The sequence below is a fragment of the Phaethon lepturus genome, unplaced genomic scaffold (assembly GCF_000687285.1).
Source record: "Phaethon lepturus isolate BGI_N335 unplaced genomic scaffold, ASM68728v1 scaffold5041, whole genome shotgun sequence".
Classification (NCBI taxonomy): Eukaryota; Metazoa; Chordata; class Aves; order Phaethontiformes; family Phaethontidae; genus Phaethon; species Phaethon lepturus.
The window spans coordinates 176,142-195,050 of record NW_010518409.1 but is presented as its reverse complement, the minus strand read 5'-3'; the positions used below and the strand labels follow the sequence as shown (position 1 = coordinate 195,050).

General features: G+C 37.5%; 1 protein-coding gene across 1 annotated transcript in view; it reads right to left on the bottom strand.

Annotated features, from left to right (window-relative positions):
• The window catches only part of PRKCE (protein kinase C, epsilon), a 296,007-nt gene that overhangs the window by 101,193 nt on the left and 175,905 nt on the right, over nt 1–18,909 (bottom strand). The window contains exons 3-7 of the mRNA XM_010296719.1: nt 8,331–8,490; nt 7,170–7,204; nt 5,589–5,674; nt 3,282–3,414; nt 288–430 (exon numbers count right to left, since the gene is read on the bottom strand). Coding sequence (XP_010295021.1) covers nt 288–430; nt 3,282–3,414; nt 5,589–5,674; nt 7,170–7,204; nt 8,331–8,490 — 557 coding nt within the window. The remainder of the gene's footprint in view (nt 1–287; nt 431–3,281; nt 3,415–5,588; nt 5,675–7,169; nt 7,205–8,330; nt 8,491–18,909) is intronic.

The window sequence follows — 18,909 nt, the reverse complement described above, 5'->3', positions numbered from 1 at the left end:
AGACTTTCTGTCAAATCTCCTTCCTCAAAATTAAAAAGGGGACATCCTTCCAGACTCTACAGACTCCAGATCTGCAAAATTGTAGCAGGTCAAAATAAGTTAATATCAAAATTCAGAATAGATGATTTGCACTTACAAATCAAAAACCAAAGTCTTAGTTCTGTACTGACTCAAAAAAAAAAAAATTCTTGTGCAAGTCAAGTGAGTGGGATCAAACCCCAACTAGTAAAGGTACAACACAGCCACACCTATCTTGTTTCTTACGTGACACCACACAGTAAAATTACCTTTTTCCTCCTCTGCCCACTATTAGTGATCTTATCTGGAGTGACTCCAAGATCTGCAAGAACTTTAGCTATGCCTCTAGCATCCACTCCACAGTTTGGTGCCACATTTGTTTCACAGCGTCGATGTACATTCATCTTGCAAACTGCAATGAAATGTAAAGTAACAGAGTAAGTTAAATACTGCCTTGGCATACAATTCTCTTACTTAAATCAGACTTTATTGGACATACCAATAACTTCTTAAAATAATTTCAGTAGAAAAATACTTAGCTGGATTTGCAGTGACACTTGAATGCCAATATAAAATTACTAACCTGGTTATCATTCTTGTGATATTAAATGCAGAACAGTGCTTTCACACAGTAACCAGAACAGACACATATGAACATATGATAAAGATCCTGCTAAGTCTTAAATAGAATTTAAATTAGAAAAGTCCTTCAGAGCTTGGATTTTAGCAGTCCAATTCTGCTGTCATACTGACAGCGCAACATCAGTTCCTCATGTATTATTTCTTCTTACTCTATTTTACTCAAGTAGATTAACTCCTAACACAGGTAGGCATAAAACCAACAGTACTTTAAGTTTTAATAATAGAAATCTTTGGCACTCTTAAGATAGTCTCTTTCTTTAGATGGCAATCCTTTTACTAAGCTCTTCCCCTTAAATGCCATCTCCTGAAACTAGCATACTAGTAAGAAGAAAAAAAGATGACATTGCTTCCAGGTTATGGAGTAGTGGGAAGAACATAGCTCCATTAAAAATAGCATAGCGTGAATTTGTTAGGAGCAGATGACATTTTGTCTTAGACTTCACTGCCCTCTTGTGGAGCAAGGAATAAAGAAAGCAAAACTGCAAATATAATTAAAAACTAGATTAACATTCAGTTGCTCAAATTCCTAACTTCACTACTTTTTAGAGAAGAAAACCCAAAAAAGTACATATTTGTAAAGTTGCATTTCACTACATAGTTCATCAACAATGCTTTCACCATATAAACCCTAAAGAAACAAACCATGTTTGCCTCAGACTATACGCAGACGCTGTACCTGCAGCAGTAACCACACGCTCCAGGAAGTGTGTGCCTTTCCTTTTCCAATATGTTTCAACTCACAAAAAGAGCAAAAAGAAATTGCTACTCGTGGTATTTTCAGCGCATGTGTATTCGGTGATGAAAGCTCAGTGCCAAGTAAAATGTTTGACCTAGGACCCACAATAGTGGACACTTAGGAACTGAACTGCTTGAAGTAAAGCAAGCAGGAAAATTTTGTATCATCCAACTTCATGAACATATTTTGTAAAAGGCAGCACAGGAATAAGCAGTGAAAAAAAACAGAAGAATAATAAATCTCTGGAATACACTATTCATGCTGTTCATAACCACAGTGGACAAACAAGTACATCTCTGAAGATGGGAGCATTGTTTGGCACTTAATAAGAGAGAACAGAAAGCACGGAGAAAATGACACTTCCAGCTCCAGTGAGTTCTAGATTCCATGCAGACAATGCTGCATTTTTATAGGCACTGATTTTATGAACATGGAAAAAGCAACACAGGCTCTCTGAACTATTCTTTCTATGCATCTGCTACACAGTAAATTCATACATATGAGAAATAACATTATTTTCTACAGTTAAGAAGAAATGAACCACTATGGTATTTGAGAAAGAATATGAAAGCGAATTAATACATTCACACATTAGAGTGCATAGATACCATATGATACCATACCATAAAAATCAGAGAGAAAAAAATAATCCGGTTTAATGGAAAAATCTCTGAACATATCTCCATGATAATTAAGATAGCATTTGAACAAAATCTTTAATAGTAGTAAAGTAACAGCATTTAGAGCCAATCTTTTATCACTGCTCACTAGCTAGAACGACAAGGGAAGGCTTGAACTTCAGAACACTCTCACTGTGCATCACTTCGCCATGAAAGAAATGGCTTCTATCCCTTGCTGCTCAGAAATTTGTGACATGAAAAATTAGGTCTGACCTTCACCTATAGTTATGTCTCATCTTAAGTACTGCAAAGGATGTATTTAATAGATTACACGTTTATACATACGTATGTGACTCCACTTTTCTGCTGTTGAGAACCGCACCTAATACAATTCCTGTATTTACGAAGATGGACCTAACCATTCGTAAAGGTGTAACAAAATGAAAATGCTTATAATTCCACTTGGTACTACCTTCTAAGAATGTGACAATCTTCATGACATTATTCCCATCAACCCACTAATTGATCTATTTCATTCACCATTTCTAAAAGATTACTTTCTTTTGCGAGTGTTTGTACTGTTTTCTCCCCCTTTTAGAATATCTAGACCTGCTTGAAACAAGGAGGTATGGGAGCAACCACCTCTGTCAGTCGGATAAAATGACATGAATGCACCTTCCAGCAGTAACTTCATATACAGTTACTGTAAAGAGTACACAGTCCTTCAGCTGCAGAAGTTAATGAATCCTTTGCATTCTGGAATAAAGGGGCTAGGTAGACTATCACAAAAGATGGTTTAGCTAGTATCTGAATACCTCATCTTCTGGATAGGGGCGCACAGGATGGGTTTTGCCTAGCTTAGCCAATATGTAACAGTAATTTTTGAAGATGGTATTAAAGAGAAAAGTAGCTGGAATAACGATGTTTTAGAAGTTTAAGAACCATCACCACAAACTGCTAAAGGAATGTAAATTCTCATGCTCCTCATTTTCTGTCAACTTCTAATTTCCCATGTGTCAATAAACCTACGCAGCAGCAAGTGCAAAACACGTTTCTGCACCTCTGTCCTCTGCATCTGTTACTGACTGGTGTTGCAGACAGGGTAGAAGACCATTTTCCAACTGTGATGGCAATCCCTACAGCAGTCCGCTATTTACTTTCTATTAATTCCTGTACATGCTGGAAAAAAACAGAATACCTTGAAGTCTTTCCAAGTCTACTGCACTCACAAAGAAGAAGAAAAGCTCTGAAGTGGTCATCCTTACCTTTGCATTGTAAACCTTGTCTCAAAAGACCCCAGAGCAAAGAACCACAGTGGTCACAGAAGGTGGGCACTTTGTAATTGTGAATGCTGAACTTGTGAGGCATGTTGACACTGAAACGCTGGGATCCCACTTGCTGAAAAAGGAGAGAACAGCATGTTTCATTCTAACTAATTTCTTTATAGTCAGTGTATGCTGAGGCCTTGTTATGTTTTGAAACCACACAGAATTCAAACAAGAAATAGCTCTGTGCTCAGATGGTGATCTTTGCATTAGATATGCTCCAGCTCCAGAGTTCTTCTCACTACTTTAAGGAAAAGAGGGGAAGGGCTGCTGTTGTCCAAGAGATAAAGATTAAAGTCTACTTCCTAGTACTTCTGGGAACAACAAATACACAGCTATCAGGAAAGATCTCTTAATGTGGAAGGCAAGGAAGTCACTCCCAATTGTTTTAGGAGCAGGAGGCCAAACTAATACAGGACTAAGAAAGAGAAATATGTCACAACCTCTTTACCTTTTCATATCCCACTCTTCTCTAGATTATGAAAATGACAATGATAATTTGTTGTGTTCAGGGTTCCCAAGTTACAATTACTTATTCATTAAATGATGTCATTGTTCGATTTTTAGAGTGGTCACTGCATCGCAGGTGATTTATTTCAATGTTTTTCCTTCCCTTTCCTATTACCACTGGCTTCTCTCCAGTGATCTAGTACCCCTTCTAAACAATGAGAGCATTGTAACAGCAAAGCATACAAGTCTCCACCAGTCTGGAGCCTGGGAATATAAATCTACACAAGATTTTGTATCTTCCTGTGAGTACTATGCAAAAACAACAATAGCTACACACAGTCCTTTGTCACGACCCTATGCAAGTGATTAGGTTTTGGATGTAAAATACTGGTTGTGAAACAGGTATTAAAGAATGCTTCCAATATGAAAAATGGTGGTGAATTGCACAGGAAGAATGACATCACTTAGTATCTCAGCCAAATTCACATGGAAGTTGAAAGAGTGGCTTAAAATCGTTGTTACACACAACTCTGATTTGTAATTTAAAACTAGTCTTTTTCAAGCATATAAATGTAGTTTTTTAACAAATAAAACTACGAACTGTATTTTTTCTGCATGGCCAAGGAACAGGGATCGCCTAATCTCCTCACCTAATCCTATAGCAAAGATAGTAGGCCCTTGCTGTTGCACAAAACAGAACAGTAAGCATTCGTTTTTCTGCTAAAACACAAACAAACAAACTTCTGTGTACCATAAAGCATTCACTGGTTACAGCTGAGGGCTGCAACTGTTTACGAAAAAACATATACCCACACCCCTCCTCACTTATCACCTATCAACCCAGCCATAAAAAGGGTACCAAAAACCTGAGGAGTCTAAGGGGGCTGAACAAGACAGCAGTCACATTGCTCCTTGGTAAATGACTGTCCACTGAAATTAACATTAATTTCCTAATTAAGCCTAAGAGGGCCACTTTAGCTGAGACAAACCTTTAACCCAAGTGACAGGATTGCTTTGTTTTCTCTTTTGATCCAGAGCTGAACATGCCCTTGGCAGATATATTTACCTCCCTGACAGTACAGTTCTGAAGGCAGCTGATTTCATTTTCAGGTGATTAGGTTACCATTTATTTAAGTGCATGATAACATGAAGAACATATTGTGTTAATGCCATTAATATACAAAAGCTTGCTAGAGGTACGGAGTAATTATGCTGGAAAACCCAGTAGCTGTGTGCAGTACCTTGTGTTATGACTACCATCTTCTACAATATCCGTGGGCCAACACATGGATGGCTTTTGTTCTACTTTTTGACAATTCGGATGCAGTTTTGGTGAGATGAGACTTTGCAAGCAAATTCTGGGCAGTCTTTTATGCTGATGCAATATACCCAAGCATACTGCCTATGCCATCTGCTGCTAATGACTCAGACACACAAAATGCAGTTAAGAGATAAAGGGCCCCATCCTGTTTCTTTTGAATTAAAATGACAAAACTCACATTAACTCAGAAATGGAGAATATTAAAAATGAAAAGGAGTGTTCTGAGTTCACTGAGACTTCAAGCATTCAGATGTTATAAAGAGTTTACTAATTAGAAATAAATCGCTGTGTAATAGTCCCCATGTAGATGAAACTGTTATGGTAATCTGCCATTCCAAAGTAAATGCTATGTCACAACACAACCAGAAGGGCACAAAAAGTCTATAATATTTATTGATTAAACAGAGGAGATGACACTACTTTGAACAGATGAAAGACACAGTTTAATCTAGAAAATTTATTTTATAAACATTTACCTCATCATGAGTTTCCTGTTTTTTTAAGCCAGCACACTTCGTTATTATAAGTTCATGGCATCTCTTGTGGACTACACAAGTGCAGACTATAAACAAAAAACAGATTAAAATAAAATCAATCCTCATGAAAACTCATTCTTAAAGCAAAAGACTAGAAACGTTTGGACTTGAAAGGCTGTGACTGGTGACTTGGTGAGTCCTATGAAGCTTACAAAGGTAAAAGATCACAGAAACACTAGGTTGGAAAGGACCTTCAAGATCATCAAGTCCAACCATTAATCCAGCGCCACCATGTCCCCTAGACCATGTCCTGAAGGACTTCCAGCACCACCATGTCCCCTAGACCATGTCCTGAATGGACTTCAAAAGACCAATGAGTTTTAAGAAAACTAAAGCATATTTGCCAAAATCTCAGCATACAAAACTACAAATTACCTTCTGAAATACTACACACAATTTTAATCAATTTTTACATATTTGGTTTCTTTATCTGCTGAAGTCCACGATCTCCACATTATGAGAGACACAATGGCAAAACCAATTCCTGTCTGAAGAGGTTCCAGCGGAAGACAGACATAAAGATAACCCATTGTAAAAGTCAAAGAACAGAAAAAACAAAGTTGAACATTTTTTCTGTAACACATTTGCCTAAGTTGATAACAGTAAAATATTTCAGGAGGCAAAAATGCTTTGTCAATATTCATACTGATTAAATAATCAACGAATAACATTTGCAGATATGACAGATAAGATTAAAAATTGCAAGGTCTATCATACTGTGGGATTCAAGGTCATTAAGTGAAGAAAAAAACCACCTTCAGAGTGAAATAATGAATTTCATTTTCTTCTAGTTTTGGTCATTGTTGTGAGAAAAAAGAAATCAGAACTCAAGGAACAGTAATTAATACAGTAATTCTTATGACAGCATGTAAAACTGTTATTTGCATTTATTTATTTCTAATGAGATTTCATCAAGTCTTTTATAACTAAAAAATCATTAATTTGACTATTTCTGCTTGTCAGATGAGAAGTAGAAAAACATCATTCCAAGACGTGACTGCATAAAAAATTAAGAGTACAAGAAATTGAGTTGAAAAAATGGAGTTGAAAATGAAGCACTTCTGCAGTCTTTGCTATAAACTTCTCTAATGATGACCTCTATAATTACCTCATCTATTTAATTACAGTCTTTACAATTACCTGGCATTTTTAAATAAAGAATCTTAAGCAGAATAAAGAATTCACGATTTTAAAACGCACGTAGTGAAAAATGAAGAAGCCAACATCCACAGATATTCCCCCCAGCTGGCTGTGCATCAAAAGATACCTGGGATCTGCTGTTCACTGATGTTAACTGTGCCCCTACCTCATCCATGCTGGCTAAGATGAGCAGTTTAAAAAAAAAATCTTACAGTGACTTACTGTAAAGACTGTATCTTTGGTGAGACGAACTTATTCTGATGTAAAGTGTTAAGAATTTAGCACAAGACCATGTAAAATGCTTGATGTAAATACCTTATTATTTACGTATTATAGCATAATACATATATTCAAATTGTCCCCCTGCAGATTTTCTCTTACCTTGACATTGGTATCCCTGTTTTCCTATTACACCCCTGAAAATAAAACAGTGTTTTAGAAAATAAAGACTGTGCATTTTAAAAGATGTAGAACATTTTTTCCTCTCTTTACTGGACATGCACAAATTTAGAAGAATAGCATCTTATAACCAATCATCTGATAATTACATGCCTAGACTGAGATGAGTTCAGCTGCTAAGAGGTAGGATGATAGGCCATGAAGGGATTCAGAAATAAAGACAAATTTGCTATAATAAAATAGGCAAAGCCAAAGGGTGCACCGAGAGGGAAGGCACAAGCTGGTAAAATAGTCATCAAGCAGGCCTCTAAATAGACAGAAGATTGCATTTGCCTCTATTGCTTGAAATCATCTTAGCTAACCTAAAGCCTAACCTGCAGACATTTCTTAGAGGAATGTAGGTGAGTTCATGTATAATTTCTATTGGTTTCACATGAAGAAAGACTGATTCATTACACACTCCTAAATATTAATTATGGATCATATCAAATCTTATGTGTATTAAGGTGCAAATCAGTATCTCTATCTGACTTTGGAACACATAGAGTTGCTGAAGAATAACTGAAAACTATCTCCACCACTTTTCCCTATGTGAAAATTGCAAGTACTCAAAACTAATGTGAATAATTTCTAAAAGGGAGTTCTTGACATGTACTGTAATAAGGAAGACTCTGTACAGTAAGCACCCAAAACCCTAGATCATCAGAATTCTAATATTCCCATATGCCATTAACTTCAGTAGGATGTATAGGAGCTTGGCATTTCCTAGGAGGAAGATGGTGATACTTACGTCCATAAAGAAGAAATCAGTCATCTTGGAAAAATGTAAAGGTCTAATATTAGGCCTAAATCTACACTTAGGCACCTACAGAACACAAGACTGGATTTCTACCTAGAATTTATAGGGTGTAGTATACAGGGTAAGATTGAACTTTGTGGCTCAGAGGAGAAAAAAAACACAAATACAACAAATCCTAACATTTGTGACGGAAGTTTAACACTCCTCTATTATCATCTGCAAAACTGATGACAGCTTAATATTAAAATGAAGAGGAAAAGAAATACTACTCTACACCATTTATACTTCAGCAACACAGTATGTTAACTTTTTAACTCAAAGTTGCAAAGGAAGCAAAGTCATACCATATAAAATCTCTGCAGTGTGAACAATATGTTGGTTGTCTAAGATAGGTGGCCATAAACTTGTGTCCATTAACCTGATGTACTCTGCGTCGCACAGCACCTTGCCGTTTTCTGGGGCGCATACGTTCCCGGAACACACGTTCTTCATTGTCTTTGGGTGCTGAAACAGAGGAAAAAACAATAAGCGCTGGCTGTATGAGACACAAACATGGGAAAATTCAAATATTCTCCAAAAATAAAAACAATCCTCTCTACCTAGCAGTGCAACATAACTTCCCTAAGTTGTGGGTAATTTTTTCTTTTTTAGCATCAATTACTAAAGGGCAAGGGTTTTCATTGCTCAGTACAGGTACTTCTATTTGTTCTAAAACCTTTATCTGTGAATTCACACTAAGCTGGGAATAAGTCTTCTGTGCTTTATCACAATCGAGCATACTGACAACCTCTTTCCTCTTTAATAGTAATTACACAGTTAGATTCTCCAAACAGCTCAGACTCATCTCATTTGATCTTCAGGGCCGGGGGGGAACCCACCAAAAAATCCCAACATCCCCTGGTCCCCATACACTCAGAAAGTGCTGACACAAGTGCAAGAAAGCTGAGTACAAATACATACTATCAAGCAGAACAAAAATTCCATCCAGAACTGATTACTTCGTAGAATTCCTGATAGAGATCTGAGCTTCAGGCTCTAATAATCCACTTTGATACTAACACACTTTCAGCAAAATGTTCAACGGAAGGAAGCTGTTCCTCTTAATCAATTCCTCTTCAATTGTATATGAGATTTAATGGTAGAGGAAGCAAAAAATGAAGTTGATATATCTCAGTATGAAAACTTTTGGCAAAAAAGTCCTACAGAGTGCATCAGGTCTTTTTTCCCAAGGCTTTATTTTGATAAGTATCACTAACACCTCCATAGTATTCTGTATGCATTAAGCAAAACTTGAGGATGAATTAGCAATGAAGAATAGTACACAGCTGTTATTGAAAGACAGATTTTACAAGCATTCCTTGAGCCCCTTGTTTCTCTGCAAAATAGAATATCAGATTCGGAGGGGACCACGTTCAGTAATCCATTGCCAACTGAACCTATGCACTCACTACTTCAGTGCATCTACACTTTGAAATGTATTTAACACGTGCCATTCTCTGAATTTCAGCTACCCTGAATCATTATGATGGCCTGAAGATGCCAACTTTGGTCTATTGCAAGCTTTTCTGTACACAGATGAGTTCTCCAAGCAACACTACAGTATTTAACAATAAAACAAAGAAAATTAGAAGTCTGAGAACAACTCAAATCTAGAATAGCCTCAAATTCTTTTACAAACAATCAAATAAATCCTATTTTTGAGGGTTGTAAAATTAAAAGGTATTGATTTAGTAATTCCTAGAAAATTATTTAAAGTTAAGCCAACAGATGGATATCCTGGGAAAATACCGAGTACAGATCCACAAATTAAGATTGATTTCTTTCACTGCACAGCAAGGGCTAAAACCCATGACACTAGCAAATTCATTTAGGCACTAAAAAGCCTAAGCTCCTTACCCATTAACATCTTAGAAAAACTTCATAGTCCGACTGGGTTTTCACCCTAAGACAACACGTCTGTGGGATGGCCAGAATGGCATTACTTTTCCATTCTAAGTGAGCTCTCAGTAGTTTAAAATTGACTTACACACACAGCTACCCCTTTTATTTATGCCAAAGAACAATCAAAAAGCAATGGCTCTAGGTCCCCCTTCAAAAAAGAGATAAGAAGTATCAAACAGTTATGAATTATGTTTACTTTTATGTGTTAAGCAAAACACTGATGTCTAATAAATACCACAGCCCCTCAAAAGACTGTCTTCCACACAGAATACTTAACAAGTAGTTGGAAATCCTCCCAATCCTACCTAAGCCTCCTATTTCCAGCTGCTGAATGATTTACCGACTTTAAAAAATGACTTTACAAAGCTGCTGGAAATCTTTTAAAAGTTATTATTATAGGAATTAATTCCATATTAACACAGAACTGTTCTTCTGTTTATCATCCAGATTGTAGCACTTGCTAACATATGCAGCCTAGAAGTGACAAAGTTAAAATCTTACTCTCCTGGAAAGGGTTCCCAAAAAGTTATCTGCTTGTATGAAACAAACAAGATGTTCTGACAGTGCACAGTTCACACTTGATATGATAATCAGTCTACGATACTGCTTTTCTCCTTTTTTCATCTTATGTGTAATTCTTCACAGATAAAGCACCTATAAATTTTACAGAGCAGATAAAAATCCTCTTCTTGTTTTGGCTAGAGAAACACAGTATCATGATGCTATTTTTTTTTTTACCCAACAAAGTCTTAAAACTAATTTTACTGCATTACTTTCAGTTCTATACTTAATATTTCTATGAAATTCCATTTTTCACTTCTAATACTTACACAAAATAACAAAACAGTGTCATTTTCAGAAATGCACTGACTTGAAAATAGATACAAGAAATACACCAATCATGAAATTATCAGATTTAATGGCAGGCCTCGATTATCGATATAATTTCCACACAAACAGCATCTCTGTGTGCAAGAAGGATGCTCAAACAGCTCAGAGAAATGTAGTTTTCTTGGTGTGTCTCGCATAAAGTTGGAGGTCCATTAGGCAGTTCCCCCAAAACTGTCTCTCCTGTCAGTCTGCTGTTCCACGTTTATCACTAAAGACTAGCACCTGGCCAAATCCGTGCAGCGCATCCTGCTTTAGTGTCGAACTGCACAGATGAGCTGCATGCCCAAGAGCGCTGACTCTGCCTCCACCTCACCTCTCATCATCACCTGCGTAAAGTCCCCACCTCGTCAGCCAGCAGCAGTATTTGTTGCAGGGGGTTGGAGTAGCATCGGGCATTAACAGCGCGCGACTGGACACTGGATGACTGGACACCAGCCTTTCATCAAAGCAGACCAAATCACAAGAGAAGTTAGTTCACCCACGAGCTTTACGCTCAGTTTACATTAAGTTCAGTTAGCTTGTTCACTGTAATGCAACAAGAACAGAGCACCAATGCTTTTCTGCAGTCCTCAAGCAAAACACTGCCATGTCTCGCACGATCCACACCGCTGCCGTGGCCCACAGGCACCCAACCAGCAGTAACTTTCCCAGGTTACTCAGAAGCGGATGATCACACCTGTGCTGGCTCACACCCAGGGCTGTGAACCATTCCTTTCCAGTAGCACTAACAGTAGTCTTACATTTAAATTAAAATCCATTTATCTCATACTGAAGAGCCACACCAGAGACATTGATTTAACTGTCTGAAGGCATCTTCTTAGAAAGGGAGCTACACCGCTCTCCCCAAGCTTCTCTCATTCGCAAGCAGGAAAGCAGAGATCACTAAATGCTATCAGAAAACAGGGAATACTTGGGAAAACCCCCAACATTTGTGTGATACAGTCAACTAGTGTTTTCAAGACATACTTTAGAAAATATTAGCATCCCAAACAAAACTGTCCTTTTAAAAAGAAAAAGACTTGCAGTGGTATACAAAAGATTCTAGAAAATACCATTAGGATACTGCACACTGCCCAGTCATGGCATTCCCATTCTTAGCAGAGAAGTTCAAATTAAAATTAAGTGGATTTGCTGTAGTCAGTCTATAAGCAGGTTCCAATACAAACAAGTTCTCACAGTATTTCTACTAAATACTCACAGAGGGTTATCATTTCATCAGTAAAAGCTGTTTCTTTATGTAAAGTACATTCTGTTCCCTGTTTTGATTTCGAGCCCTTCAGCCCTTTATATTATTCGGTTTATCTTGTTTTAATGCATTTATTTAACTTTCATTTCAAAAGAAGGAGTAAAAAAGGCTCATGATAATTTCCAAGTGTTCATGGAGAACAATATCAAAGCAGCACACTGAATTTAGGCTTTATATGACGGTACTTGAGAACTGGCAAAGTTAGAACTAATTCTGTCTCAGAACTATACCCAGTAATGCCACCACTTCTTTTCATTGCAGTCAAGAGTAACTGAGTTATTTGGAAAACATATATTGCTTTTATAGACTCATAGGTATAAACAAACGTATTGCCTACAATTTCAAAGACTGAAAAGGCCTTTGAAAAGACAGGCTTAACTCCAAGCTCTTCGAGAAGCATTATAAAAGTCAGAAGTATTTGGAATGTAAAATTACACTAAATTCACAAATACTTGCAAAAAAGATCCTTAAATGAGCTGTCTGGAACTACATTTAACACTGTGAATCGTGTAGTATCTGTTAAGTATGTATTATATGTCATAACTTGAAAGATAAGAAAGTAACACAGAATAATCCCTAACCCTCAAAAGGGCAAGATTGGAAGAAAAAGACCGTGTACACCAGTAACAAAGGCTGGAATATGTCAGGTCTCATTTTGTACTAAAACGGTTTCAGCATAGATGAGAAGGGTTCAGCGTAGAGCACTAACCGCAACAGACAGAATTATCCTGCGTAGCAAAATATGCTATTTCCATTCCTTATCCTCTGTGTTGCAAGTACTTACAGAATTCTGACATTACAAAAATGGAAAAAATACTGCAGAAAAAGAGGGAGAGAGATTACACACAGAGAGGTTTTTCAGCATTTGGTATTGCTCAGAATGTTGACTTCTAAAAGGGAACATGCTGGGCACTTTCCTTCATCTGCAGGCGACTAGCATCAAACAGAGACAGTGTTTAGAGAAGAAAAAAAAATAAAATCAGATATTTTAGTTAAGTGGCTACTGCCCCATCAAAGTCAAACTGTAGGCCATGTACAACAGTAATGCAGCAACCAGTGTAGCTGCCATGCAGCACTGACACCTCCACGGCACTTCTAGCACAGTGATTTTCACCCTGGGCACCTCTTGGGTGTCTTCACGTTGCTGTCATCCATAACTACAACCAGCAACCAGAAAAACCAGCTGGTTTAACACCACCCCTAGCAACTACAGCAGAGCCTAACTGAACAAAGAACGCAAAGGAACAGTGATTGTGCTGATGTTTTAGTGTTGAAGATTAAAATTAAGAGCTTTTGTGTAACATTTAAACCTGACCACTTTAGCCAGTATGTATGTACTGAAATAGAGCTTTTGCTTTAGCAGTGTGCAAGATCTAAATGGAGGAAGGATATTGAGGCAGGAGAGGTGATTTGCCTGAGGTTATGCTGGAAAGTAAGAAGGGGCAGGAACAATGTCCAGGACTCCTCAGGTTTCAGGATGGAGTGTAACCAGATCATTATGCATCAAAATTAGTCTCAGAGGATTAGTCCCAAACTCTATTTTGGGCCTCTACAGTACAAGCATATATACTGTCATCACGATTTCTCCAGGCAGAAACTGTTACAGAATTTTGCCTTTAAGGCTTTAATCTTCTTTAAAGAAAAAAAAAGATAAAAGCTAAACAATCCCCATATACTTACATTCCTGTTTCTTCTTGCTTTTAGAACTCTTGCAACAAACTAATTTTGTAACTCTGAGATAAAAAATAGCAAGGTAACTGCTACCATATAATTTCATAAAGCTGTTACTGATGAACACAGAAGTTAACTGGGTAGTTTATCACAGCCATAGAAAGAGCATGCAATTATTCTAAGTCTTTTTCTCAAAGTGTATTTCCAGTCCCTTTCTTTAACAAGGAATAAACACAAAGGTCTTGCTTATTATACATCGAACCTGCTTTTTTTAGGAAAATTGACAGGAAATTTCTTGTTTAATAGAAGAATCAGATCCTTAGATAATGCTATATTGTTAAAGAAAATACATATGATGAGTGTTACTAAAGAAATGAAAAAATGCTCATAGAATGAGTTAGTTTTAGAGAAGACAGGTGTCTTGACAAGCCATGTCTGTTAACATGAGCTATTTACTGAATGCATTGAAGAAAAAAATTGCATTTTGAAGTATATCAACACCAAATCTGGTGGGTGGCTTTGTAGCATGGGCTCAGACTCAAATTTATTTGCCTTCAAACACATGCTTACCTTTAAATGCTTAAATTCTTGTCTAAAAGAGAAATTCTGCCTATATGTATTTAAAGACTTCCCTTAACATGCAAACAGATAAAAGTGAGTGAGTTTGAGACTGGCACACATTTTTGTTTCAGGGCTTGTTTTACTTTCCTTTTTTAAAAGAGATTATTATTTACACATGGTTCAAACCTTCTCCACATTATTTATTACCATGAATCCATTCATTAACTCACTCAAAGCTGAATGGACAACAGTAACTCCCCACACCCTTTCAAATGGAAATACTTTCACATTCAATTCACTTAATAAAGAGAACAAAGTCCAGAAGTACTAGAGTCTCATAGATACTGAAGGTCTGACTGCAATTTCAGCACATGAGAAGTCTGATTTCATTTTCAGAAATGTCCCAACCTTGCTGGCTGGCAATAATTTGGACCAACCATTCAAAACCAGGAGCATGGAGCCTGGTACCTGAAGCAACCAGGTGAAATACCACTGCTGCCCCAGCTGCAGCTGGGGGTGAGGGAGGATTAGCTCCCATATGAGCTCAAACACAATTCTCCTTCAAATGACTTTGAGACTTTCCTTAAGAAAGCCTTCAAGATGAGCCCTCACAAGTTTTGGCTCTCCATCTGCACAGTGCCCACAGAAATAGTGACAACTTACACGAGCTTAAGGTATTAACAACATGGAATTACTCGTGGTGATCTTCAGACGATCATACAGCATGGTTTAACAAATCTGATATTTAGTGAACAGATTGTCGTTTTATAGGAGCTATTGATTGGACAACCGGTAGAGGATGGATATAAATATAGGGTGCTACATCCATTTTTTTTTTATAATTCTGGGGGCCAATACAGATGACAGGGATACTGACCTCATCTTAGAGGGTGAAGGTAGCATATTCCTACAGATAACCAGCTGTCAGATCCATGAAGTAAGCAAATCAGAGACAGACTCCTCCTACTTCCTCTCAATTTCTTTACTGGTGCTATTTAACATTAATGATTTTAAGAAATATGGTATTCCTGAAATAAAGAACTTGTAACTACAAATTTTACATTACATATTATTTGGCAAAAGAAGTTATATTGCTAGAAATACCCCAGGGAAGTTATTGATATATTATAGGCTGTCTGAAAAGTCAGTTTCACATCTCAAGGTTTTTACAATAAAATTTCAACTTCCAAGACTGCTTCTACAAGGCAGAAATTAGAGGTTTTTTCAGTTGGAAAGGAAAAAAGAAAAAAAAGAAAAAAAATTAATCAGTGCTAACTAAGGTTATTTCAGTCTTCCAGTGTTATCTTTTAGGAGGAGGAACAGCCTCACTCTAAACACAATGCCCTTATGTCAATACATCTGCAATCAAAATTAGAGAGGTGGAAATGAATTCTACATATAGTAAATACTGAAGCTATTAGTCAGGAGAAACATCTTACTGCATAGAACACAATGGGTCTACTCATGTCATAACTAGTAATGTAAAATAGTAATTTCTAAAATGTAGAACAGTTTTTGTGCCACAATTTGACATGATAAACTTACAGAAAGAAAATTAATTTAGTTTGTGGCAGTGACATTCAGTTCATGTTGAGTTATTGCAATGGTAGTAATGAGTAGTATTAATACCCTGCTGTTAGTATTGATAGTGTTAAGTCCTGACAGGCTAACAAGGTGCAGTATCTATTAAATCAATTACTTCCTAAAGCTAAAAATGTACATGATCTTTTGGATAAAGAAATTACATATAATAATAATATAATGTATTATATTATGTAAGATTATGATAAAGATGATCAGACCAAAAGCCATCTTTGGGACGAGATTTCCCTACCCTTATTGCTGCAAGTCTGCAAACACATCCTGCAATGGGATTGCAGCGTGCTCCTCAGAGCATGCCCAGGCACTTGTGCTGGTTGTTAACACTCTGGTGACACACACTTATATTGACTGTCCTTTGGCTGTCTCCAAGGAAAAAAGGAATATTGACAAAACACTACGGTCAAGGCTGCTGTGGAAGATTAACTTTTGTTCAGTGGTCTTTATTTTAACAGAGCCCCAGACTATGGAAGTATCTGCAAGGTCAACTGACCTCTCTGCTGGGTCAACACCTGAGCCTTTGGCCTTTGTCAGTTCCTGGAAAGGAAATGGTGTTGTGATACTAAGAAGGAAAACAAGCACACTGAAAATTTCAGGACAAAGCCCTTTCCCCAGAGGTAAGTATTAAACCAGACAGATCCCAAATGACAGTATTTTAAGCATGTGTTTGTGATAGATCAGAGAAGTTCAGCAGTCTTTTTCTAATAGTTGCAAAACCTACATACAGCTCAATGAAACAGAACCTTGTACGACTGCCGTTTCTGGTCTCTCAGAAGAGTTGTTTCTTAAATACTTGTTTCAACCCCAGCTTTGTTCCTTTGCCATAGAACAACAGAAGCATAAGTGGCAGGCAGCTAGGAAATGCCTGAGCCCAGCCTCCTGCAGTGGGGAAGGGTCTCATATACTTCAGGCATCCTCAGCTTCCATTTTTCCAATGGTTCTTGAAAACCTCCAGCAATGGAAATACCCTAATATACTCATGTATCTTTTTTCACTACTCTGGCAAGCAGGCTGTTTTGCTAAAAGCCAACCTGAATCCTTTTGCAGTAAGTTATGCTAGATGAGTGAATGGCAACCTGAAAAATTAAGTTTTTGCCAGCACAGAAACTACTGAAGTATCTGTAGCAAGGCAACTATTATCCTCTTGTACACCGTGCAAAAGACCATGGGCTGGGGAAGGCCAGAGATACAGCAGGATATCACAGAAAAGGCGACTGTAGAAATTTTGCATACTTCTCAGGTCACAGCAAGACAAAAGCTGCTTTGAACTAAACAGGTCCCCGTGGATACCCCAGTCACATGCTAGCTGCAGAACAGCCATAATATCTGAAGGTAAAAAGGGGAATAAAGCCCACTTCCTGCCTTTAAGCTACTAAATCTCAGAGTTGTCTTGGTGATTCCGTTTCCAGATACCCCCTCCAATAGCGACAACTTGTTTCCATCCAAGCTTAGAAATGCATGTAAAAAAGCTCACTTGCACTAAAATCTGCATATTAAATCTTATAACTCCATGTAACAACATTAAGGACCTATGTGTATAACCTGCACAGGTCAGCTTTCAAAACATCGTTTTGTAATGGTTACACCCCTGCCAAAGCTCAAGGCTGTGATATACTTCACACATTTTCAGGCTTCAGAGTGCTTCAATAGTGGCAGTGAAATATTCTTACCTACGGCTGGGAAAGACACCATTCTGACATGTCACCATTGCAGACATGAGAAGTACACAAACTTCAGTACGTTTACATTGGAGATGTGATTCTTTTTGCTTTTTAATTTTTTTTTCATTGGTTGCTCAGTAAAGTACCAACTACTTCTTTGTATCCTTGATGGGGCAGAGGGAGTCCACTGCAGAACTGCTTGTGATTCAAGAGAGCCTCACACCGCGCCTATGTAATAACTGAGAAAGCCAGAGAAGACTGCACAGCAGCTCCTTCATGCTAAGCAGGAAGAAACCTTCCCATTAGTCTGACTGATTTGGGTATAAATTAAAAAGCACTGAATCCTCAATACTTTACTCAAAAAATGCTCAGGAAGGCCAGAGGGAGTTTCAAGTACAGGCAGAATGGCAGGGATATATTACTATTTTATTTACAGACTTTTTTCTTGTACTTTCAGATAGTGACAATAATATTTTCCAATAAATTAAAATAGAGGCTGTAAAAATTTGGAAGTTACTTCCCCCAAACAGTATTAAAGTAGAAAGACACAAAAGTCTCTATACCGTCATGTGAGCTCACTGATGAGACTTAATGGTTCTGATAAACAGAAGAGGATTTGACCTCAAGCGGTAGGACATGTTATTAGAAATAACGAGTGAGACAATCTTCATAGCCACTGTTTGCCAAATAGTTCAGGATGTTTAGTTTCACATATTTCAAAAAATACCTGTCTTCTCACTGTAATTACAGTAGTTTTGTCTGCTTAGGCAAATAATTTACAATACTCAAATTATTAAGTGGTGGGAAAGAAATCTTTCAATAGCGAAACAAGAAAGCAAACTATTCTTGTTTCAAAATAACTTAAAAGCCCCCATTTTCTGAAGTAAGCTGATACTTAGGGTTGTCCATAGAAACAGTATCTAGCCACTGTTAAATTATTTCTTGTTATTATGATGTATTCTTGGTCATTTTTTGAGTTAGAGAATGCACTATAGTATCTTAATACTCGTTAGAAACAAGCACCTGGTTGCCACTGGTATCTGAACTCCTGTATGCCAGCTCTTCATCCAGCCAAGAAGCCAAATCTGGTAAAACTTTTACCAGTTTACAGGAATGGCTGGGATCAGGGTGTCATTGAAACATGCTCAGAGACAGCCCCACCATGGCCACCTGAGGCCCTGGGTCTGCACCAAGGAAGCCCTGAAAGCCACCTCACGGATGGCAGCCGGGCAGTCTGACAGAAAGACGAAGCTTTCTAATATAATTGCAAGCAGCTTTAATCACATTTCGTCTGTTGTTTCACCACTTATATCTTTTATAAATTTGTTCTGCACACTAAAACACATGATATTC